Source organism: Salvelinus namaycush, chromosome 34 (genome assembly GCF_016432855.1).
Source record: "Salvelinus namaycush isolate Seneca chromosome 34, SaNama_1.0, whole genome shotgun sequence".
Classification (NCBI taxonomy): domain Eukaryota; kingdom Metazoa; phylum Chordata; class Actinopteri; order Salmoniformes; family Salmonidae; genus Salvelinus; species Salvelinus namaycush.
Window position 1 is genome coordinate 12,191,272 of NC_052340.1, and position 21,205 is coordinate 12,212,476.

General features: G+C 47.0%; 1 protein-coding gene across 8 annotated transcripts in view; it reads right to left on the reverse strand.

The window, feature by feature from the left end:
- Positions 1-21,205, reverse strand: part of slc8a2b (solute carrier family 8 member 2b) — a 29,659-nt gene that overhangs the window by 4,524 nt on the left and 3,930 nt on the right. The window contains exons 2-11 of one of the 8 annotated variants that reach the window (XM_038974318.1): positions 19,319-19,456; positions 18,820-19,047; positions 18,510-18,716; positions 18,375-18,398; positions 13,698-14,153; positions 11,135-11,511; positions 9,948-10,051; positions 9,695-9,712; positions 6,699-6,823; positions 4,386-4,485 (exon numbers count right to left, since the gene is read on the reverse strand). In XM_038974318.1, coding sequence (XP_038830246.1) covers positions 4,386-4,485; positions 6,699-6,823; positions 9,695-9,712; positions 9,948-10,051; positions 11,135-11,511; positions 13,698-14,153; positions 18,375-18,398; positions 18,510-18,716; positions 18,820-19,047; positions 19,319-19,456 — 1,777 coding nt within the window. Of the gene's footprint in view, positions 1-4,385; positions 4,486-6,698; positions 6,824-8,777; positions 8,787-9,246; positions 9,254-9,694; positions 9,713-9,928; positions 10,052-11,134; positions 11,512-13,697; positions 14,154-18,374; positions 18,717-18,819; positions 19,048-19,318; positions 19,457-21,205 lie in introns of all 8 variants that reach the window. The other 7 variants (XM_038974319.1, XM_038974316.1, XM_038974317.1 and 4 more) reach the window with 7 other exon arrangements.

Consider the following 21,205-nt stretch of genomic DNA (forward strand, 5'->3'; position numbering starts at 1 on the left):
TTGATCCTTTGATTGGGTGGACAACATGTCAGTTCATGCTGATAGGTTGGAGGACGTCCTCTGGAAGTTGTCATAATTACTGCATATGTCTTTGGAAGGGGGTGAGAACCATGAACCTCCTAGGTTTTGTATCGAAGTCAATAGGAGGACGGGAACTAGATGTCCTCCGGCTACACCATGGTGCTACTCCAGAGTGCTGTTGAGGTTACTGTAGACCTTCACTGCAAAACAGTGTGTTTTAATAAATTATTTAGTATAGATTTATCTTAAAAGAATAACTTCACTGAGGATGGTCCTCCCCTACCCCCTCTGAGGAGCCTTCACTGGCGCACACGCGCACACACACACACCCCTGTGTTTTACTTGGTGAATTGTTATATGCATGTTTATCTGTAATGACTATAACAGTCCACCAGGGGGAGCTTTTACACCAGACACACAGTCAGACATCTCTCCCATTACCTCAACACTGTGGAAGACAGCTTTGCTTCCTAAAGTTAATATTACACTTTATAATAGATATTACCAACATAAATATCACAGAAACCTTTTTATATGAAGTCTGCGGGTTTGCAATTATCACCTTTCAAACAAGTTGTTTCCTGTTATAATGAGGATCTGAAAATAAGGGACTGTGTCCTCACTTGTTTCCCCTTGACATTTCAAACTTAACGAGCAAGCTAACACTCACTCCCTGAATGAAATGCTTGGGCAGCTCTTTGGAAGAACAATAAAGGACTCCAAATATTTTATGTAATTATGGCTCTGGACAAAAAGCACTCAGATCACTATTCAAAGCATGAGCAAGAAATTACATTCATAAAGCAGCTGTAAAGTCCTTCATTATGGCTCCAATCCAGGCTTGGGCAATGGCCGGCACGGGGCCGTATGCAACCCGTGACCTGATTCAATACGGCCCGTGGAATCATGCTCAGATCACATAAAGAATTTGCGATAGTAAAGTTTTGAAAAATGTATTTGTTATTCAAATTAAAAGCCCAATGAATATTCACTTTTGTGTAATAATTGTGCGATTTAAAAAAAAGTCACCTTTATTTAACTAGGCAAGTCAGTTAAGAAAGAACAAATTCTTATTTACAATGACGGCCTACCCGGGGCAAACCCAGACGACGCTGGGCCAATTGTGTGCCGCCCTATGGGACTCCCAATCACGGCCGGATGTGATGCAACCTGGGTTCTAACCAGGTACCGCAGTGACGCATCTTGCACTGAGATGCGCTTAGACCGCTGCGCCACTCGGGAAGGCACATATAAATAACTGCTCGAGGAAAGACAGTGAGTGACAGCTGACACGCACTTCGTCACAGTTACAAATAGTAGCTAGCTAGAAATTGCGCAAAAATTAGTTTTTCAAAGATTTCAAAGAAAAGGAAAGTAGACAATGAATGTAGGATGTTCCAGCAAATATGTATTTATTGAGGTATCAGGGAAAGCTGTGTGCTTAGTGTGCAAAGAGAGCATCACTGTCTTGAAAGACTACAACTTGTTCCGACACTTCCAGACGAAGCATGTAGAGAAATATAGGAATATGTCTTCTGAGCAGAGGGCAAAGGCATTGAAAGAGTTGCTTTCTCAGTTGCAAAAGCAGCAAGGACTTTCACCAAACTTCAATCAGCAAACAACGGAATTGTGAGGGTCAGCTTTGTACTGTCCCACGAAACTGCTATACATAGCAAGCCATTCGCTGAGGGCAAATTCATTAAAGAATGTTTATTGACTCTGCAGCAATACTTAGCCCCGACAAGAAAGAGCTGTTTGAAAATGTTTCCCTGTTAAGACGAACAGTGACACGGCGTGTTGAGGCCATCGCAGAGAATATGGAACAACAGTTGAAAGACAAGGTAAAGCATTTCACCTATTTCTCCTTTGCCCTGGATGAGAGCAGTGATGTACGTGACACGGCGCAGTTGATATTCTTACGAGGCATAACCCCGGACTTTGAAATTACAGGAGGAGCTTTCTTCAGTGCAGTTAATGAAGAGCACAACCACAGGGAAATATTTATTGGAGGTTAATAAGTGTGTGGCAAAGCTGGGACTGAGTTTTGAAAAGTTATCCAGTGTGACCATTGATGGGTGCCCAAACCTGACAGGAAAAAACATTGGCCTTTTGAAAAGGATACAAGATCAAGTAGCTGAGCTGAACCCAGAACAGAAAAATATTTTCCTGCATTGCATTATTCATCAGGAGGTGATCTATAAATGTGTTCTGAAAATGAGCCATGTTGTGGATACAGTCACTACAGTGGTAAACTTCATAAAAGCTAAATCTTTAAACCACAGGCAGTTTGTCTCACTGTTGGAAGAGACAGAGTCGGATCATGCATATCTCCCCTACCACACAAACGTGAGATGGCTGAGTTTGGGAAGGTGCTTAAAAGGGTGTGGGACCTGAAGTCAGAGATTGCTGAGTTTTTGCAAATAAATGTTAAATATGTGGATTCCCCTCAACTGCAAGATAAAGAATGGTTGGCTGATTTTGCCTTCACCGTGGACATCATGGCCCTCATGAATGAACTGAATTCCAAACTACAAGGGAAGGGCCTTTTTGCACATCAGATGTACAGCCTTGTCAAAGCCTTCAAGGGAAAATTACTCCTCCTGACCCGCCAAGTAGAAGCCAACAATCTCACCCACCTTCCAACACTACTAGTCTGTTCCCTATCAGATGACCAGCGGGAGAAGTATACATCCACCTTCCAACACTACTAGTCTGTTCGCTATCAGATGACCAGCGGGAGAAGTATACATCCACCTTCCAACACTACTAGTCTGTTCGCTATCAGATGACCAGCGGGAGAAGTATACATCCACCTTCCAACACTACTAGTCTGTTCGCTATCAGATGACCAGCGGGAGAAGTATACATCACCTTCCAACACTACTAGTCTGTTCCCTATCAGATGACCAGCGGGAGAAGTATACATCCACCTTCCAACACTACTAGTCTGTTCGCTATCAGATGACCAGCGGGAGAAGTATACATCCACCTTCCAACACTACTAGTCTGTTCGCTATCAGATGACCAGCGGGAGAAGTATACATCCACCTTCCAACACTACTAGTCTGTTCGCTATCAGATGACCAGCGGGAGAAGTATACATCCACCTTCCAACACTACTAGTCTGTTCCCTATCAGATGACCAGCGGGAGAAGTATACATCCACCTTCCAACACTACTAGTCTGTTCGCTATCAGATGACCAGCGGGAGAAGTATACATCCACCTTCCAACACTACTAGTCTGTTCGCTATCAGATGACCAGCGGGAGAAGTATACATCGGTGCTGCGTGGTTTGAACGGTGAGTTTTCTTGTCGTTTTGAGGATTTCAAAGTGTTGGAAAATGACATGCTGTTGGTTTCACCTTCAATGTGGATAACGCTCCCACTGACCTGCTGTTGGTTTCCTCTCCTTTCACCTTCAATGTGGATAACGCTCCCACTGACCTGCTGTTGGTTTCCTCTCCTTTCACCTTCAATGTGGATAACGCTCCCACTGACCTGCTGTTGGTTTCCTCTCCTTTCACCTTCAATGTGGATAACGCTCCCACTGACCTGCTGTTGGTTTCCTCTCCTTTCACCTTCAATGTGGATAACGCTCCCACTGACCTGCAACTTGAGCTTATCAATCTTCAGGCTGATGCAGTGTTTGGAGAACTATTCAAAACAATGTCACTGATGAGGTTCTATGCATCTCTCGATGAACAAAACTTTCCAAAGATTAGGAGTCATGCTCAGAAGATGTTTGTACTGTTTGGGTCAACCTATGTATGTGAACAGACATTTTCAGTGATGAAATATAACAAGGCACAGATCATCTCTTACGGACTCTGACCTCTCAGCAATCCTGCGCATAGCGACGTCAGAAACGTCTTCACTGCTCTAGTCAATGCCCATCAGAGACTTCACTCCTCACACTGATTGAGTAGTTTAAATGTAATGTTGAGCACTCTCTCCTTCTTGAGTTTTTGTGCATACCCGTTAAGAGTTAAGTCCGTGGTGCTGAATGCACAGTGTACTTTTCCCTCCGTGTAGTTCATTGGAAGTTTTAATAATGAAGATACCTACCAAAAGGAGAACATGGATGTGGTTTACTTCTGTGCATGTTAAAAAAGTTAAGTAGCTTATCAGGATGTGATTTACAGTCGATATATCTGTCAAAACGACATATAATCCTGAAATATGATTCTGGCCCGCGATGGGAATAATATATTCTAATGTGGCCCTCCATGGAAAATATTTGCCCAGGCCTGCTCTAGTCAGTGTGTGGGTGTGTATAATACAATGTCAACAGTGAGACTCACGTTATTCATCTTTCTCTCACTCAATAGAAATCACACACAAGCACAAATACCAAAAGCTGACCTGCGCTGACAGTCACAGCTTCCACGAACTGCTCCCTCCAGGAGTGAGTGCCAATCACAAGGGCCAAGTTGGTCTTCTTAATGAGCTTGTCAACGGTGCTCTGCCAATCACAAACAAAGAGCGCATAGTCAACATCCTATTATAGAGAAGAAGGCAAACTCATGTGCATGACCGGAACACTAATGGAGAATACCTAGAAGAGTTTGAGGAAGTGGCATCGTTACCATGAGAAGTGCAGTAATATTTCATATTTTATTAGGATCCCATTAGCTGTTGCGATAGCAGCAGCTACTCTTTCTGGGGTCCATTTCTGGGGTAATATGATTTCAGAATAGCAGTATTTGTTTTCACAGCAAACACACACACACACACACACACACACACACACACACACACACACAAACGCTGTGTTTATAAGGACACTCCCCCCAATCACAGCAAACCACATGCTGAGTACTGGGATCCACTCAGACACTGAAGAAAAGCATCATATCCAGAACTCAAGTACTACTGCACCAAACTGTAACTTCCTCCTACTCAATCAAACCAATAAAAACATTCTATGAAGCACCCTAGCCAAACCTGACTGGATAGGAGGTTTCATTGGATAGAAAGGTCTCACCAATGTGGGTAAGCCTCTGTAAGACTGGGGACTACAGGCGATGGACATCAGCCTTTAGAAAACTGGGACATCCTGTCCTATTCAATAATGAGTATGGTTACATGGATAGTTAGATTAATATAATAGTTTGATCAAAACGTTTACATGCTTTGCAAGAAGAACGATTTTCGGAATAATCCTGTTTACATGAAATCAGGCTACTGACGGGAAAAATAATTGCCGAAAATCGCCATTCAAAATAAATGTTGTACCACAGAAGCCAGGTTAATTTTGCGAAGCCTATTTGATTCTGAGTTCGGACATATAAAGTTTGTATGTGAAAACTAATTCTAAGATGCACACTTTCAGTTTTTCCGAACTCACTTCACTCGCGCATAAGAGGGAAGCTTTGGCTGCCGGTGCTGGCATATGCATAGATCAAACGCACCGCTGGAACAATGTTAAACTTACATGTCCGAATCATTTGAAAGATTGCTCAGAAAACCAGATGTTTTAACCGGCGTATGTTTACTACGATTTAACCTTACGCTGATTTAAGATCAGCAGAGTAAAATGTTCACATGACTATTGCCATTGTCGGCCTACTGCCATAATCAGTTTAATATTGAATTATTAGAGTATGTTTACATCAGTGGAGGCTGGTGGGAGGAGCTATAGGAGGACGGGCTCATTTTAATGGCTGGAATGGAATCAATGGATCGGTATCATACAGAGCAAACATATGGAAACCACACGTTTGATTGCGTTCCATTGATTCCATTCCAGCCATTACAATGAGCCCGTCCTCCTATAACTCCTCCCACCAGCCTCCACTGATGTAAACGTATTCTATGACTGCCAGGATATAGGAGCTGCCTGGGAATACAGTATGTGATGCTCAGCGGTAGTAGTTTTTACTTGTTGATGTGGAAACTTCACCTGTGTAAACATTTCTCACTGGTCTTTTTTTGCGTACACCGTCCACCCATCCATAGAGCTAACAATGCTATTAAATTATGTGACATTGATCTAGGATTTCATAAAGCCAAGTGCCAGTCATTGAAATTACTTGAGAGTTCAATTACCTGTTGTGTTTGTTTTGTGCTGCTACAAATCATGAGTGACAAGCGCAATCTTATTATGTATAATAAATTAATCAAGTCAAGAAGAGGCACACGGCCTGATTGGATTAAATCCCTAGGCATGTTGCTATAGGACTTAAATGAGCTAGCTGTTGTCCGTCACAACCGTTGGTTCACTTGACGAAAATATTGATTAATCAATTAGCTTAAACACCAACCCTTCTGAGGACCGACACTGGGCACAGTTGAGGGTCGTTCCACCTCAAAAAATCCAATGCCCAAATCATCCTAAAGTATCTACAAATGGATTGTGTTAGTCAATGATGTTACTTATAGATGATTTGGATATGAAGCGTAAAAATGCTAATGTAGGTACGATTGACTTTCATTGGATTTCTTGAAGTGGAACGATCCTCAACTGTGCTCAGTGTCTGTCCTCAGATGGGTTGGTGTTAAACCACTGTGTGGCTCTGTATGTGATCTTGGATCAGGTTTGCCTAGTAGATAACAATGAATAAGATTATATGGAACTGATCGTAGATCAGCACGCCAACCATGTGATGCTCGATACATTTACTGAGCGCTGATGTGGCCAATCGAGTGAAGCAGGGGAGAAGAGGGGCTATATACCTTGAACTCATAAGACTCCTCAATGACCACCTCCAGCCGGCTGTGCTCCCCCAAGATGGGCTTTCCCATCTCTGCAATGCGCCTCGCCTCCTCCTCCTCTGCACTCATCTGGCCATCAGGATCCTCTAAGAGATAGAAGACAGGAGGGATGAGATCGATAGAAAATTGAAGGGAATGGGAGAGGAGAGAGAGGGGGGGGGGGGAGGAGAGAGAGGGGGGGGTGAGGGAAGAGAGAGAGAAATTGTAACTCAAACATGCCAACATGCCTCACAAACAGATCTTTCAAGGCCAGTGTCCTATGAATAATTGAGTTTGAGTCAGCATTATTTCCTCCTCATACAGTATATAACTCATGTGCATTAGCCCATGTATGTGGAGACGTGGGGGAGGGCGAGAAGGAGAGATGAGAGGTTGATGGTGAATGTGTGGGTGCGATGGGGAAGCAAGAGTGAAAAAGAGAGGAGATAAGGAGAGATTAGTGGGGTATATTCATGAGAAGATGAAAGTAGGACAGTCTGGGAGACGTAGCAACAAAAAGATAGCCAGACATTTTGTTGGAGAAAGAAATTGTGGAAGAAACAGACGGAAGGTGAGTTGAAATGAGGGTAGATTTATGCTGACTTGAGGTGGGCAAAGACCAATGTCCCAAAGTGTGATTTAGTGACTGTTAATAAAATTGAGCTGGACCAATAGGGTCATCAGAAAGCCCCATCTAAAATAACACCTCAAATACACTATAAACAGCTGGGCAAAACCCATTCTCCCTGCTTCCATTTAGCATCATAATCCCTATCTACTTATAGCGTATAATTACTCATCCTCTCATTGGAGGGACGACAAAGACGGTGAGCCGCGAAGATGCACGGGAAGCTTTGTTTGTGTGTCGTCGTGGCGAGTGGGCAGATATTATTCTTCTTAGTTCCTCTCCTCTGCCTTCAAAGCACAAGCTGTAATTATGAAAGGACTAGAGAGCTGCCAGGCACCACATGGCAACTGTCCCACTGTATTCCCTCAACGCTCCAGCTCCTTCACCGTGTTGCTCTAACAGGGTTACACCAGATACTAAATACTAATACTAAATACACTCTAATGATGATGAAGTATACTGCTGGTCTGCGGTTACTGTGGGTAAATTACAGCACCATCATCTTAGGGCCCATATTCACAAAGCAGCTCAGGGTAGGAATGCTGATTTAGGATCAGATCCTCCCATCTCTTGTCCATCTCATTTTCATTATGATCTAAAATGCAAAACTGATGCTAGATCAGCGCTCCTACTCTGAGACGCTTTATGAATATTGCCCCTGATTGGGTAAGGCTCTTCAACCTCTTTAAGATGTGCATTAGAATAAAGAGTGGCATGGGAAACTGTTAGACTACTGTAGAAGGACAGTACTCTAATATTTATCCAAGAGAAGCCAGTTGTGCGATATATACGCATATAATATTTATCCAGGGATGGATACAAATCGATGTGAGAGTGATGCATTTTATGGAGCGAGCATGTCCTTATCATGGATTTATACTGTAAATAGACTTCCATCAATAAATTATGCCACAGTGGCCAAGGCCACACTGGGTGCTAATCCCTAAGTGGCTAACCGCAACAGAGGTGTGAACAAAATAAAGGTTCTTAAAAATGTTCTTCCTCAGCTTTTAAGGTTCCTTGGAGAACTCTTGCCCGATAACGAACCTTTGAGTTAATTGTGGGCTTCTTGACATGGCATCTACGGTTCTTCAGAATTCTAAAAGGCTCTTGAAATGTATGGAAGCCTGCAGATGTGTCCCTTTCATAGCACACAGCAAATTGGCCAGTGTTAACTAGTGTTGATTAAAGAGTTAAATTAACACTCAGTGGTGTAAAATAACCCCAGAGTTAGTGTTAATAACCAGAGTTGAACCAAAACCACACCCTTTATTATCATATTTCCCAGCATGCTCTATTGCAAGTAGAGTTTTAGAATTGTTTGTTTAAATCTCTATGTTTTGCATGTATATTGATGAATTAATTTAAAGGTAGACTCAGCGATATGACGTAGATGCAGAAAGTAAACAGCATAGTGGGTCAATTTCCGCAACAACTAAGAGCTTGAAGCTCAACTTATGCACTGTTTTGGTCGTAAGAGCATGAAGCGAACCCGTGCACAGATACTGTGCGACTCATCTCAACTCAATATCTGCTGTGCTGCTTGTGTGCTGAGTCTACCTTTAATATTATGCTACTCAAATATAAATAACATACATTTTTCTAAACTAATCCAATCTGTTACTTGGATTTATTGCACCCGATACTGAAATGGTTGTTTAAGTTAGTCTCACATCTCAGTCTTCCCAACACTGGCAGTCATTCTGAATGCAGGTTGAGTGAATACAATTCCAAATGTTGGATATCCCCAATCTGGCTGAATTCCAATAGGAATTGCACATCTCTTTGTAAACTAGCATAATGTGATTGCAGGCAGGATTAGGGTAAAACTAAGCCCTCAGAAGAAGGCTTCATGAAATATGTATTGTATTGTCTTGTCTTAAAGAATGACATTTTAATAACATATTCACTTAGGATCTCACTTGGTGAAGGCCACAGGACTGAAAATAGATGAATTCAACAACCGTGTCTCTGTCACTAGCAAACACAGTCATGGGTGGTACTGGTAACTTTAATGTTCACTTGAAAAAGGCACCCTGGGAAATACGCAAGTAAGGCTTAAAACTCTACAGCAGGGCTATTCAATTCTGCTCCTGGAGGCCCAAAACATTTCCGGTTTTGGATTTTTTTGTTATGGTTCTTCAAAGAGCCATCCCATGTATGGTTCTTCATAGACCCTTAAATTGATGTTGTTATATAGTGTACCAACTCATGTGAAATGTTTGTTGTTGTTTTTATGGATGATTCTAATCCAAAACCAATTTCCCCCTTGGGCCTTTAGGGATAATAAAAAGTTCTATGTCTGCTGTTTCTAGGCTGGTTGTGTGAGGCAAGTTGCTGATGGTCTTACCTTGGCTGAGCAGAAGGGCTGGAAGAAAGAAGAAAGAACAGTCAGTACAGCAGTCCAAACTCCAGACAAGTCAAAGTGCACATCATTACACTTCCCTGGCCTTGTGAGATTTTCCCAACTAAGAGCTCTGATGTCACGACAGCTATTGTGAACTCTCCTCTAAGTGCCTCAGTTCAGTAAAAACATTTTCTCTCTCTCTCTCTCTCTCTCTCTCAGCACAGCACACATACACACAAACTACAAGTACACACACCTGAGATTCCCCTCTTCAGCCAGCGTGGTTCCTCTAGTACGATGAAGAAGTTCTCCTTTTTCTCATACTCCTCATCGTCAATGATCCTCACCTGCAGGGTCTGACTGCACACACACACACACACACACACACACACACACACACACACACACACACACACACACACACACACACACACACACACACACACACACACACACACACAGTATCAGAGGTCATTAATCAACAAATAGATTAGACTGTCTTCTTTAACTTTATTCAACAGTTAAAGGGATCAGTGGAAGGATGTAGTCCCAGGGGTTAGTCAGGGATTTTGTTGTACTTTACAGAGAGAGCTCACCTCACACACACACACAATCTTGTCCTTAATGTAGAGCCTCAAGGCTCTCGTTCCTCCCAGTTATCCATGAGCTAACCATGCGCCACGTACAGCCATCAAGCAACAGGCAGGGAGGGGAGCCGCACAAAGCCAGACAAACGATGGCTTCCTCCCCGGTGCCACCCCAGACAAATTAACAGGCACAGCTTGCACTTAAATCACAACAGAGGACCCGCATCAATATTTAATCACTCCACGGCTGAATAATTCAGATGCAGACATGCACACCAGCCAGTGAGGGGACGCCCAGGGGTCTGCAACACAGAGGGGCGTCACCCCTGCTGTATATCATCCCCTGTGACCCAATCCTCATCCACTGCTCCATCCCTCAGCCACTGCTCCATCCCTCATCCACTGCTCCATCCCTCATCCACTGCTCCATCCCTCATCCACTGCTCCATCCCTCATCCACTGCTCCATCCCTCATCCACTGCTCCATCCCTCATCCACTGCTCCTTCCATCCTGTGATTCTACCTACTGTAGGTCCTTTACTGTACTACCTACTGTAGGTCCTTTACTGTACTACCTACTGTAGGTTATTTACTGTACCTACTACTGGACAACCTTAGCCTCTCTTGATCTAACCCATAGGTTCCACCGTACCCCCCCCCGAGCCATTTTGCTACAGCAGGAAAACAATCCTGCAGCAACAGGAACATTAATATGTGGATTATAATCAAATGAACATCTTTGTAGTTACTGATCAATATTTCTTGGGGAAAAATCTAGTCTGAAATTTCTAAGTGGAAATTACAAACTTCAGAAGCAGAAAATATGGAGGGTGGATGTCCATCCATCAGTACTCACGTTGTCTGGTCATTGGAGAACTCCAGCTCTCCCTGGGTGTCCTCGTAGTCCACGCCGCCCCCCTTCGCCGTGCCCTCCTCCGTGTGATAGGGCAGGATCACCGTGCCGCGGGCGCCCGAGTTCCGCACCACTGAGATCTCCATGGTGCCAACGCTCTCGCTGATGCGCACCAGCCGATTACGGAATGTGAAGAATCCAGCATGGTCGTCGTCCAGGATGGTCACCGTGGCGACCAGTGGCTCCACCAGGCGACCCTTGGGTCTCGCACCTGGCTCATCACTCTCGAACATCCCCTCGGCGTCACCGATGCGCAAGTTGAGCAGCCGCACGAAAAAGTGCTCGTCCTCCTCGAAGATGTCATCATCGATGATGCCGACCTGGGAAAGGTGTAGGATGGAGGGAGGAGGGGTGATGAAAAATGTATTTTGATTTTATTTTATTAGGATCTCTTTTAGTCCTCATTTGGACTAATCTTCCAAGAGTCCTTAAACATTAAAATACAATTTATAATACGATCACATTTTCACACATAAACACACTGTTACAAACAGACATAATACACTGACATATTGACCAGATAAATACTCTAACAGTCTGAAAATAAAGATTGATTCTTCATCTACCATAGTCCTGCACAACTTTCCTATGTATTATATTTAAATGGTTTTAAAGTATTGTTTGAATTTACAGTTGAAGTCGGAAGTTTACATACACCTTAGCCAAATACATTTAATCCTAGTAAAAATTCCCTGTCTTAGGTCAGTTAGGATCACCACTTTATTTTAAGAATGTGAAATGTCAGAATAATAGTAGAGAGAATGATTTATTTCAGCTTTTATTTCTTTCATCACATTCCCAGTGGGTCAGAAGTTTACATACACTCAATTAGTATTTGGTAGCATTGCCATTAAATTGTTGAACTTGGGTCAAGCGTTTCGGGTAGTCTTCCACAAGCTTCCCACAATAAGTTGGGTGAATTTTGGCCCATTCCTCCTGACAGAGCTGGTGTAACTGAGTCAGGTTTGTAGGCCTCCTTGCTCACACACGCTTTTTCAGTTCTGCCCACAGATTTTCTATTTCAGTTGAGTTGACAAAGTCTCGGACAGTGTCCTCACAGCTTCTGCTGTTGTCATTCTCCGGTATCCCTGAAAATATTAGATTGTCCCGCATTGATCGACACCGTAAATCAAGCAAGGTTTATTTACGTTGTTTGTTCTCCCTTTGCACCACCTCCACCTTGCCATGAATAGAGTCTACAGTACTTTTCAGCTCCTTGTTCTCTTTCCTTAGATCATCAATCTGATATTGGCTGAATTTTAGACTGGCACATAATGCATTGATGTCCTCTCGTAATATATCCAAGATATCAAGTTTGGCAAGCCTTTCATTGATGGATTTGAACAAGTCAACATCCATATCAGTAAAGCTCTCACCACTCACGCCCTCTTACTAGGGGATGGTTTGGTTCCATCGTTGATACCTATTGGCCAACTTGGCTTAGGTTTGTTTTGTTGATTGGGTTGGTTGGTTGTCCTTAACAACGCTTGAATCCTCAGAAACCAGCGACATGTTTCTTTGAGTTCGTAAGTATCTCTCGTTAATAAATCGTTCAAACTCTTCAATGGATTCTGAATCATCCAGCGTGTTTGCAGGCAGAGTAAAACTAAAATAACAAAACAACGGATGTATCTTTCCGGACCTGTACAGGCCGTCGGTAGATACACGCAATACATATATTTTTTTACATATATATTTTTTAAACTATTGTGTACTCACTCGTGGTTGGAGGAAGTGCTAGTCTTAAAAAGGATGAGAGAAACACTGTTGTTTGAAGACAGAATGTGACAGCTGTTATAGACCACAAACGCTTGAGAGACACGCATCAAATCAACCGCACTGATGGTCAAAGATATGGGACACTAAGGGATTGATTGTTGTAGTCACTCATTCATGTCTAATGGTTGACTAGCTACTGTTATGAAATAACACAATTGAGTTGTTTCCTAACTCGCTCTCTCTCTCTTCACATTCCTTGTTTTCTCCCTTTCCTCAACACCCCTCCTGCTATCCAGAAATACACATTCTCTTTGTCCTCTGTCTAAGCGTGAACATGAAATGACATGAAAACTACGACAAGTTCAAAGAGAGAAACATCATCTCCAAGGACAAAATACTTCAAAGCCCACTTCCTCCTTTTTTTACCGTCTCTCCCCTCTCCCACTCAGATGAAGTCGTATTCACTGTCAGTCAGGACCATGAGGCAGACTTTAATGTGCTCTAGCTTCCGGAAGACTCTCCAGTTCTACTGGCTCCTCTAAGACAATATGAGACAGTTGATCAGGGACAGAGAGGACTCTGGCAGGCGCTAATTCAGAGGGTAATCGGTTTCTACGGCTGTTTTCTGCTCCTTCCATTACGTGACGTCTTGATCTGCCCACGACAAGCAGGTCTAACGACCTAGCTGGGGATCTGCTAGGCAGCACAGTGGTGCAATGCTTCTTAGTATAATTGATTATAACTGTACTTTACTGTTTCCTTTCCTTCCCTTCCACTGACCCCTCACCTTGATCTCCTTGCGGGTCTCTCCGGGTTTGAACACCAGCGTTCCCTCGCTGTACTCGTAGTCAGACCCGGCGTTGGCCGAGCCGTCCTCGGTCCGGTAGTCCACGTAGAAGGTGCTCTCCCCCAGGCCCCCTTGACACACCACAGCCAGCCTCAGTACGCCGCAGTTCTCCATACACTGGCTGTGGGTGCTCTCGAACGCCAGGCGGCTGCACTCAGCCAGGTCGTCGTCCTCGCAGACCACTTCCTCGTCCACGGCGGCGGCGCGGCGGGAGTGGTCGGCGGCGTGCCTCTTGAGCACGTTGCCGGCGCCGGTCATCATGCGCGTAGCCTGGATGCGGTAGAAGGCGCGGCTCTTCTGCTGATGGAGGAGGGCGTAGTAGTTGGCTAGATCTACCAGCTGATCCAGCTCCTTGTCCGGAAACTTCTGTTTCAGCTGCTTCAGAATGCGGATCACCTGGGGGCAGAGGAACAGAGGGTGAAAAAGAGGGACACAGACACACACACACAGCCTCGACATAGAGAGAAGGTTTGTAACTCTTGTAGGTTCAGAACGTTTATAGCTCTTAATAGTCTCCTTTGCGTGAGTGTGTTTGTATGTGTGGTTGAGGTGGGTGTTCATTAATTGGCTGAGTGGGTGTATCCTCTTCATCTCTCCATCTCTCTCTAGCCCTATCTATTCCTGAGAGGGGCTATGTGGGTGTACATTAATGGGATGAGTATATCCTCTATAACTCTTCATCCCTCTCTCTCTCCCTCCCTCCCTCTCGTACCTGTGTATCTCTCTCTCTCTCCCCCTCCCTACTGTACACCTCTCTCCCCCCCTCCCTACTGTACACCTTTCTCGCCCCCCCTCCCTACTGTACACCTCTCTCTCTCTCTCCCCCTCCCTACTGTACACCTCTCTCTCTCTCTCCCCCTCCCTACTGTACACCTCTCTCTCTCTCCCCCTCCCTACTGTACACCTCTCTCTCTCTCTCTCTCCCTACTGTACACCTCTCTCTCTCTCCCCCTCCCTACTGTACACCTCTCTCTCTCTCTCCCCCTCCCTACTGTACACCTCTCTCTCTCTCTCCCCCTCCCTACTGTACACCTCTCTCTCTCTCTCCCCCTCCCTACTGTACACCTCTCTCTCTCTCCCTCCCTACTGTACACCTCTCTCTCTCTCTCCCCCTCCCTACTGTACACCTCCCCCCCCCCCCCTCCCTACTGTACACCTCTCTCTCTCTCCCCCTCCCTACTGTACACCTCTCTCCCTCTCCCCCTCCCTACTGTACACCTCTCTCTCTCTCCCCCTCCCTACTGTACACCTCACCCCCCCCCCCTCCCTACAACTCTCTCTCTCCCCCCCCTACTGTACACCTCTCGCTCCCCCCCTCCCTACTGTACACCTCTCTCTCTCTCCCTACTGTACACCTCTCTCTCTCTCCCTACTGTACACCTCTCTCTCTCCCCCCACTGTACACCTCTCTCTCTCTCCCCACTGTACACCTCTCTCTCTCTCCCCCTCCCCACTGTACACCTCTCTCTCTCTCCCCCTCCCCACTGTACACCTCTCTCTCTCTCTCCCTCTCCCCACTGTACACCTCTCTCTCTCTCCCCCTCCCCACTGTACACCTCTCTCTCTCTCCCCCTACTGTACACCTCTCTCTCTCTCCCCCTACTGTACACCTCTCTCTCTCTCCCTACTGTACACCTCTCTCTCCCTCCCCACTGTACACCTCTCTCTCCCTCCCCACTGTACACCTCTCTCTCTCTCTCCCCCTCCCTACTGTACACCTCTCTCTCTCTCCCCCTCCCTACTGTACACCTCTCTCTCTCCCCCTCCCTACTGTACAACTCTCTCTCTCCCCCTCCCCACTGTACACCTCTCTCTCTCTCCCCCCTCCCTACTGTACACCTCTCTCTCTCTCCCTACTGTACACCTCTCTCTCCCTCCCTACTGTACACCTCTCTCTCCCTCCCCACTGTACACCTCTCTCTCCCTCCCCACTGTACACCTCTCTCTCTCTCTCCCCCTCCCTACTGTACACCTCTCTCTCTCTCCCCCTCCCTACTGTACACCTCTCTCTCTCCCCCTCCCTACTGTACACCTCTCTCTCTCCCCCTCCCTACTGTACACCTCTCTCTCTCTCCCTCCCTACTGTACACCTCTCCCTCCCCCTCCCTACTGTACACCTCTCTCTCCCTCCCCCTCCCTACTGTACACCTCTCTCTCCCCCTCCCTCCCTACTGTACACCTCTCTCTCCCCCTCCCTCCCTACTGTACACCTCTCTCTCCCCCTCCCTACTGTACACCTCTCTCCCCCTCCCTACTGTACACCTCTCTCCCCCTCCCTACTGTACACCTCTCTCCCCCTCCCTACTGTACACCTCTCTCCCCCTCCCTACTGTACACCTCTCTCCCCCTCCCTACTGTACACCTCTCTCCCCCTCCCTACTGTACACCTCTCTCCCCCTCCCTACTGTACACCTCTCTCCCCCTCCCTACTGTACACCTCTCTCCCCCTCCCTACTGTACACCTCTCTCCCCCTCCCTACTGTACACCTCTCTCCCCCTCCCTACTGTACACCTCTCCCCCCCCTCCTGTACACCTCTCTCCCTCCCTACTGTACACCTCTCTCCCTCCCTACTGTACACCTCTCTCCCTCCCTACTGTACACCTCTCTCCCTCTCCCTACTGTACACCTCTCTCCCTCTCCCTACTGTACACCTCTCTCCCTCTCCCTACTGTACACCTCTCTCCCTCTCCCTACTGTACACCTCTCTCCCTCTCCCTACTGTACACCTCTCTCCCTCTCCCTACTGTACACCTCTCTCCCTCTCCCTACTGTACACCTCTCTCCCTCTCCCTACTGTACACCTCTCTCCCTCTCCCTACTGTACACCTCTCTCCCTCTCCCTACTGTACACCTCTCTCCCTCTCCCTACTGTACACCTCTCTCCCTCTCCCTACTGTACACCTCTCTCCCTCTCCCTACTGTACACCTCTCTCCCTCTCCCTACTGTACACCTCTCTCCCTCTCCCTACTGTACACCTCTCTCCCTCTCCCTACTGTACACCTCTCTCCCTCTCCCTACTGTACACCTCTCTCCCTCTCCCTACTGTACACCTCTCTCCCTCTCCCTACTGTACACCTCTCTCCCTCTCCCTACTGTACACCTCTCTCCCTCTCCCTACTGTACACCTCTCTCCCTCTCCCTACTGTACACCTCTCTCCCTCTCCCTACTGTACACCTCTCTCCCTCTCCCTACTGTACACCTCTCTCCCTCTCCCTACTGTACACCTCTCTCCCTCTCCCTACTGTACACCTCTCTCCCTCTCCCTACTGTACACCTCTCTCCCTCTCCCTACTGTACACCTCTCTCCCTCTCCCTACTGTACACCTCTCTCCCTCTCCCTACTGTACACCTCTCTCCCTCTCCCTACTGTACACCTCTCTCCCTCTCCCTACTGTACACCTCTCTCCCTCTCCCTACTGTACACCTCTCTCCCTCTCCCTACTGTACACCTCTCTCCCTCTCCCTACTGTACACCTCTCTCCCTCTCCCTACTGTACACCTCTCTCCCTCTCCCTACTGTACACCTCTCTCCCTCTCCCTACTGTACACCTCTCTCCCTCTCCCTACTGTACACCTCTCCCTCTCCCTACTGTACACCTCTCCCTCTCCCTACTGTACACCTCTCTCCCTCTCCCTACTGTACACCTCTCTCCCTCTCCCTACTGTACACCTCTCTCCCTCTCCCTACTGTACACCTCTCTCTCTCTCCCTACTGTACACCTCTCTCTCTCTCCCTACTGTACACCTCTCTCTCTCTCCCTACTGTACACCTCTCTCTCTCTCCCTACTGTACACCTCTCTCTCTCTCCCTACTGTACACCTCTCTCTCTCTCCCTACTGTACACCTCTCTCTCTCCCTACTGTACACCTCTCTCTCTCCCTACTGTACACCTCTCCCCCCTCCCTACTGTACACCTCTCTCTCTCCCCCCTCCCTACTGTACACCTCTCTCTCTCCCCCCTCCCTACTGTACACCTCTCTCTCTCCCCCCTCCCTACTGTACACCTCTCTCCCCCTCCCTACTGTACACCTCTCTCCCCCTCCCTACTGTACACCTCTCTCCCCCCTCCCTACTGTACACCTCTCTCTCTCCCCCCTCCCTACTGTACACCTCTCTCTCTCCCCCCTCCCTACTGTACACCTCTCTCCCTCCCCTCCCTACACCTCTCTCTCTCCCCCCCTCCCTACACCTCTCTCTCTCCCCCCCCCCCCCTCCCTACCGTACACCTCTCTCTCTCCCCCCCCCTCTCTCTCTCCCCCCTCCCTACTGTACACCTCTCTCCCCCCCCTCCCTACACCTCTCTCTCTCCCCCCCTCCCTACACCTCTCTCTCTCCCCCCCTCCCTACACCTCTCTCTCTCCCCCCCCTCCCTACCGTACACCTCTCTCTCTCCCCCCTCCCTACTGTACACCTCTCCCCCCCTCCCTACTGTACACCTCTCTCCCCCCCCTCCCTACACCTCTCTCTCTCTCCCCCTCCCTACACCTCTCTCTCTCTCCCCCTCCCTACACCTCTCTCTCTCCCCCCCCTCCCTACCGTACACCTCTCTCTCTCCCCCTCCCTACTGTACACCTCTCTCTCTTTAATCCCTCTAACAGCAGAACTCTCTCACCTCCTTGCGGCTCTCGTCCAGCTCCTTGGTATTCTCTACGGTCACCATGGTGCTGTTGGAGTTGGGTAGGTAGGCCACGGTGCCCGCCGCATTGTTGGCCCCATCCTGGCAGTTCTCACTGGGCATCATTCCCACCGCCCCTCCCCTAGGTGGGAACTTTCCGTCCATAATCATCTCGAAGCCTTTCGGGGTTGTGTCCCCCTCCGTCTCCACGACGATGCCGTGCTTGTCGGCGCGGTAACGCTTGGCCATGTACTTGTAGAAGAGCAGGCGTCGGTCGGCGATCCAGGCCAGGATCACACACACTGGGAAGTAGAGCAGGGTGACCAGAGCCTCCCACACCTACACACACACACGGGACCATTACAAGACATACATCCAAACTGAAAGGGGATTCATTGTTTTATACACACACACACACACACACACACACACAAAAGTGTACCTCCACTACTCCGGGTGAGATGACAGAGAGGATGAGGAAGAGCCAGATATAGGCGAAGATACTCCAGAAGGCTGTGATGAAGAACACACGCAGGTGTTTGATCTTCCTGGTCTCTCCTTCAGGGATGACCCACACACAGATGGCGATGATCACAAACATGTTGAAGGCGGCGCTGCCCACAATGGTACCAGGGCCCAGCTCACCCGCCTCAAACCCATGCCCACACACCTAACACCGGGAGACAGAGGAGAGAAAAACTTTGAGACCTTTTAGTGCAGTATATATCAAAAAGGCCATGTACAAATTGTACGTAAATGTTATATTTGTAAGATTTGACAATAAGTTTAAAGTAGATATCCATTTCATTGTGTCATTTTCAGCTTCATTCCAGGATAATAACCTGCTGCTGATATGTCGCTGGGGGGGGGGGGGGGGTGTTCATGATGTGACACCCACTTATGAGTTGTGGTCGGGCGAGTCTTTATGATGTGAAACCAACCTCTATGACAGACAGCAGGATCTCTGGGGCGGAGGAGCCTAGAGCCATCAGAGTCAGGTTGGACACAGTCTCGTTCCAGATACGTACAGTAGCCACAGACGTCTCTCCGCTTGGCATGGTGATGGTCACCTCCTTCTCCTACAGGACAGACAGAGAGGGGTCACACACACTGGTCATCACTGTATTCCCCCCATCACACTCCAGTATCTCGCCACCAGACTCATACATATCTTCATCTCATTTAGACAGTTACTGTAAAAAACAACTGCTCATAGGCCTGAGATGGTGAGTAGTGGGAGCCTACAGATTTCCTTCTTCTCCACATATAAGCATGACGGATGGTATTTTCAGTATCCTACCATGAGGGAGGACGTGTCCCTGACTGCCGTGTCCCTGACACATGGTTAATAGATGTTAATGCGAGTGTAGCGAAATGCTTGTGCTTCTAGTTCCGACAATGCAGTAATATCTAACGAGTAATCTAACCTAACAATTTCACAACAATTACCTTATACACACACAAGTGTAAAGGAATTAATAAGAATATGTACATAAAAAAATATATTAATGAGTGATGGTATAGAACGGCATAGGCAAGATGCAGTGGATGGTATAGAGTACAGTATATACATATGATATGAGTAATGTAGGGTATGTAAACATTATATAAAGTGGCATTGTTTAAAGTGGCTAGTGATACATTACATCAAGATTGCAAGATGCAGTAGATGGTACAGAGTACAGTATATACATATGAGATGAGTAATGTAGGGTATGTAAACATTATATGAAGTGGCATTGTTTAAAGTGGCTAGTGATACACTTATTACATACATTTTTCCAGTGGCTGGAGTTGAGTCAGTATGTTGGCAGCCACTCAATGTTAGTGATGGCTGTTTAACAGTCTGATGGCCTTGAGATAGAAGCTGTTTTTCAGTCTCTCGGTCCCCGCTTTGATGCACCTGTACTGACCTCGCCTTCTGGATGATAGCGGGGTGAACAGGCAGTGGCTCGGGTGGTTGTTGTCCTTGAGGATATTTTTGGCCTTCCTGTGACATCGGGTTGTGTAGGTGTCCTGGAGGGCAGGTAGTTTGCCCCCGGTGATGTGTTGTGCAGACCTCACTACCCTCTGGAGAGCCTTGCGGTTGAGGGCGGAGCAGTTGCCGTACCAGGCGGTGATACAGCCCGACAGGATGCTCTCGATTGTACATCTGTAAAAGTTTGTGAGTGTTTTTGGTGACAAGACAAATTTCTTCAGCCTTCTTCACCACGCTGTCTGTGTGGTTGGACCATTTCAGTTTGTCCGTGATGTGTACGCCGAGGAACTTAAAACTTTCTACCCTCTCCACTACTGTCCCGTCGATGGGGATAAGGGGGTGCTCCCTCTGCTGTTTCCTGAAGTCCACGATTATCTCCTTAGTTTTGTTGACATTGAGTGTGGGGTTATTTTCCTGACACCACACTTGGAGGGCCGTCACCTCCTCCATGTAGGCCGTCTCGTCGTTGTTGGTAATCAAGCCTACCACTGTAGTGTCGTCTGCAAACTTAATGATTGAGTTGGAGGCGTACATGGCCACGCAGTCGTGGGTGAACAGGGAGTACAGGAGAGGGCTGAGAACGCACCCTTGTGGGGCCCCAGTGTTGAGGATCAGCGGGGTGGAGATGTTACCTACCCTAGTGATCTAGTGAATGGAGAAGTGATGGATGACGGGCTATGGAGACTTAAGTATCAGGTTTTATTAGTTGTATGCATGGGATACACATGGTATACACTGTCCTATGAAATTCTGACTTGCAGGTTCCTTTACATTTACAGTGACTTGAGATGTAGGGTTGGTTCATTTTACTGAAGTGGGTTAAATCAGGGTCACACAGAGTGTTTCTTGG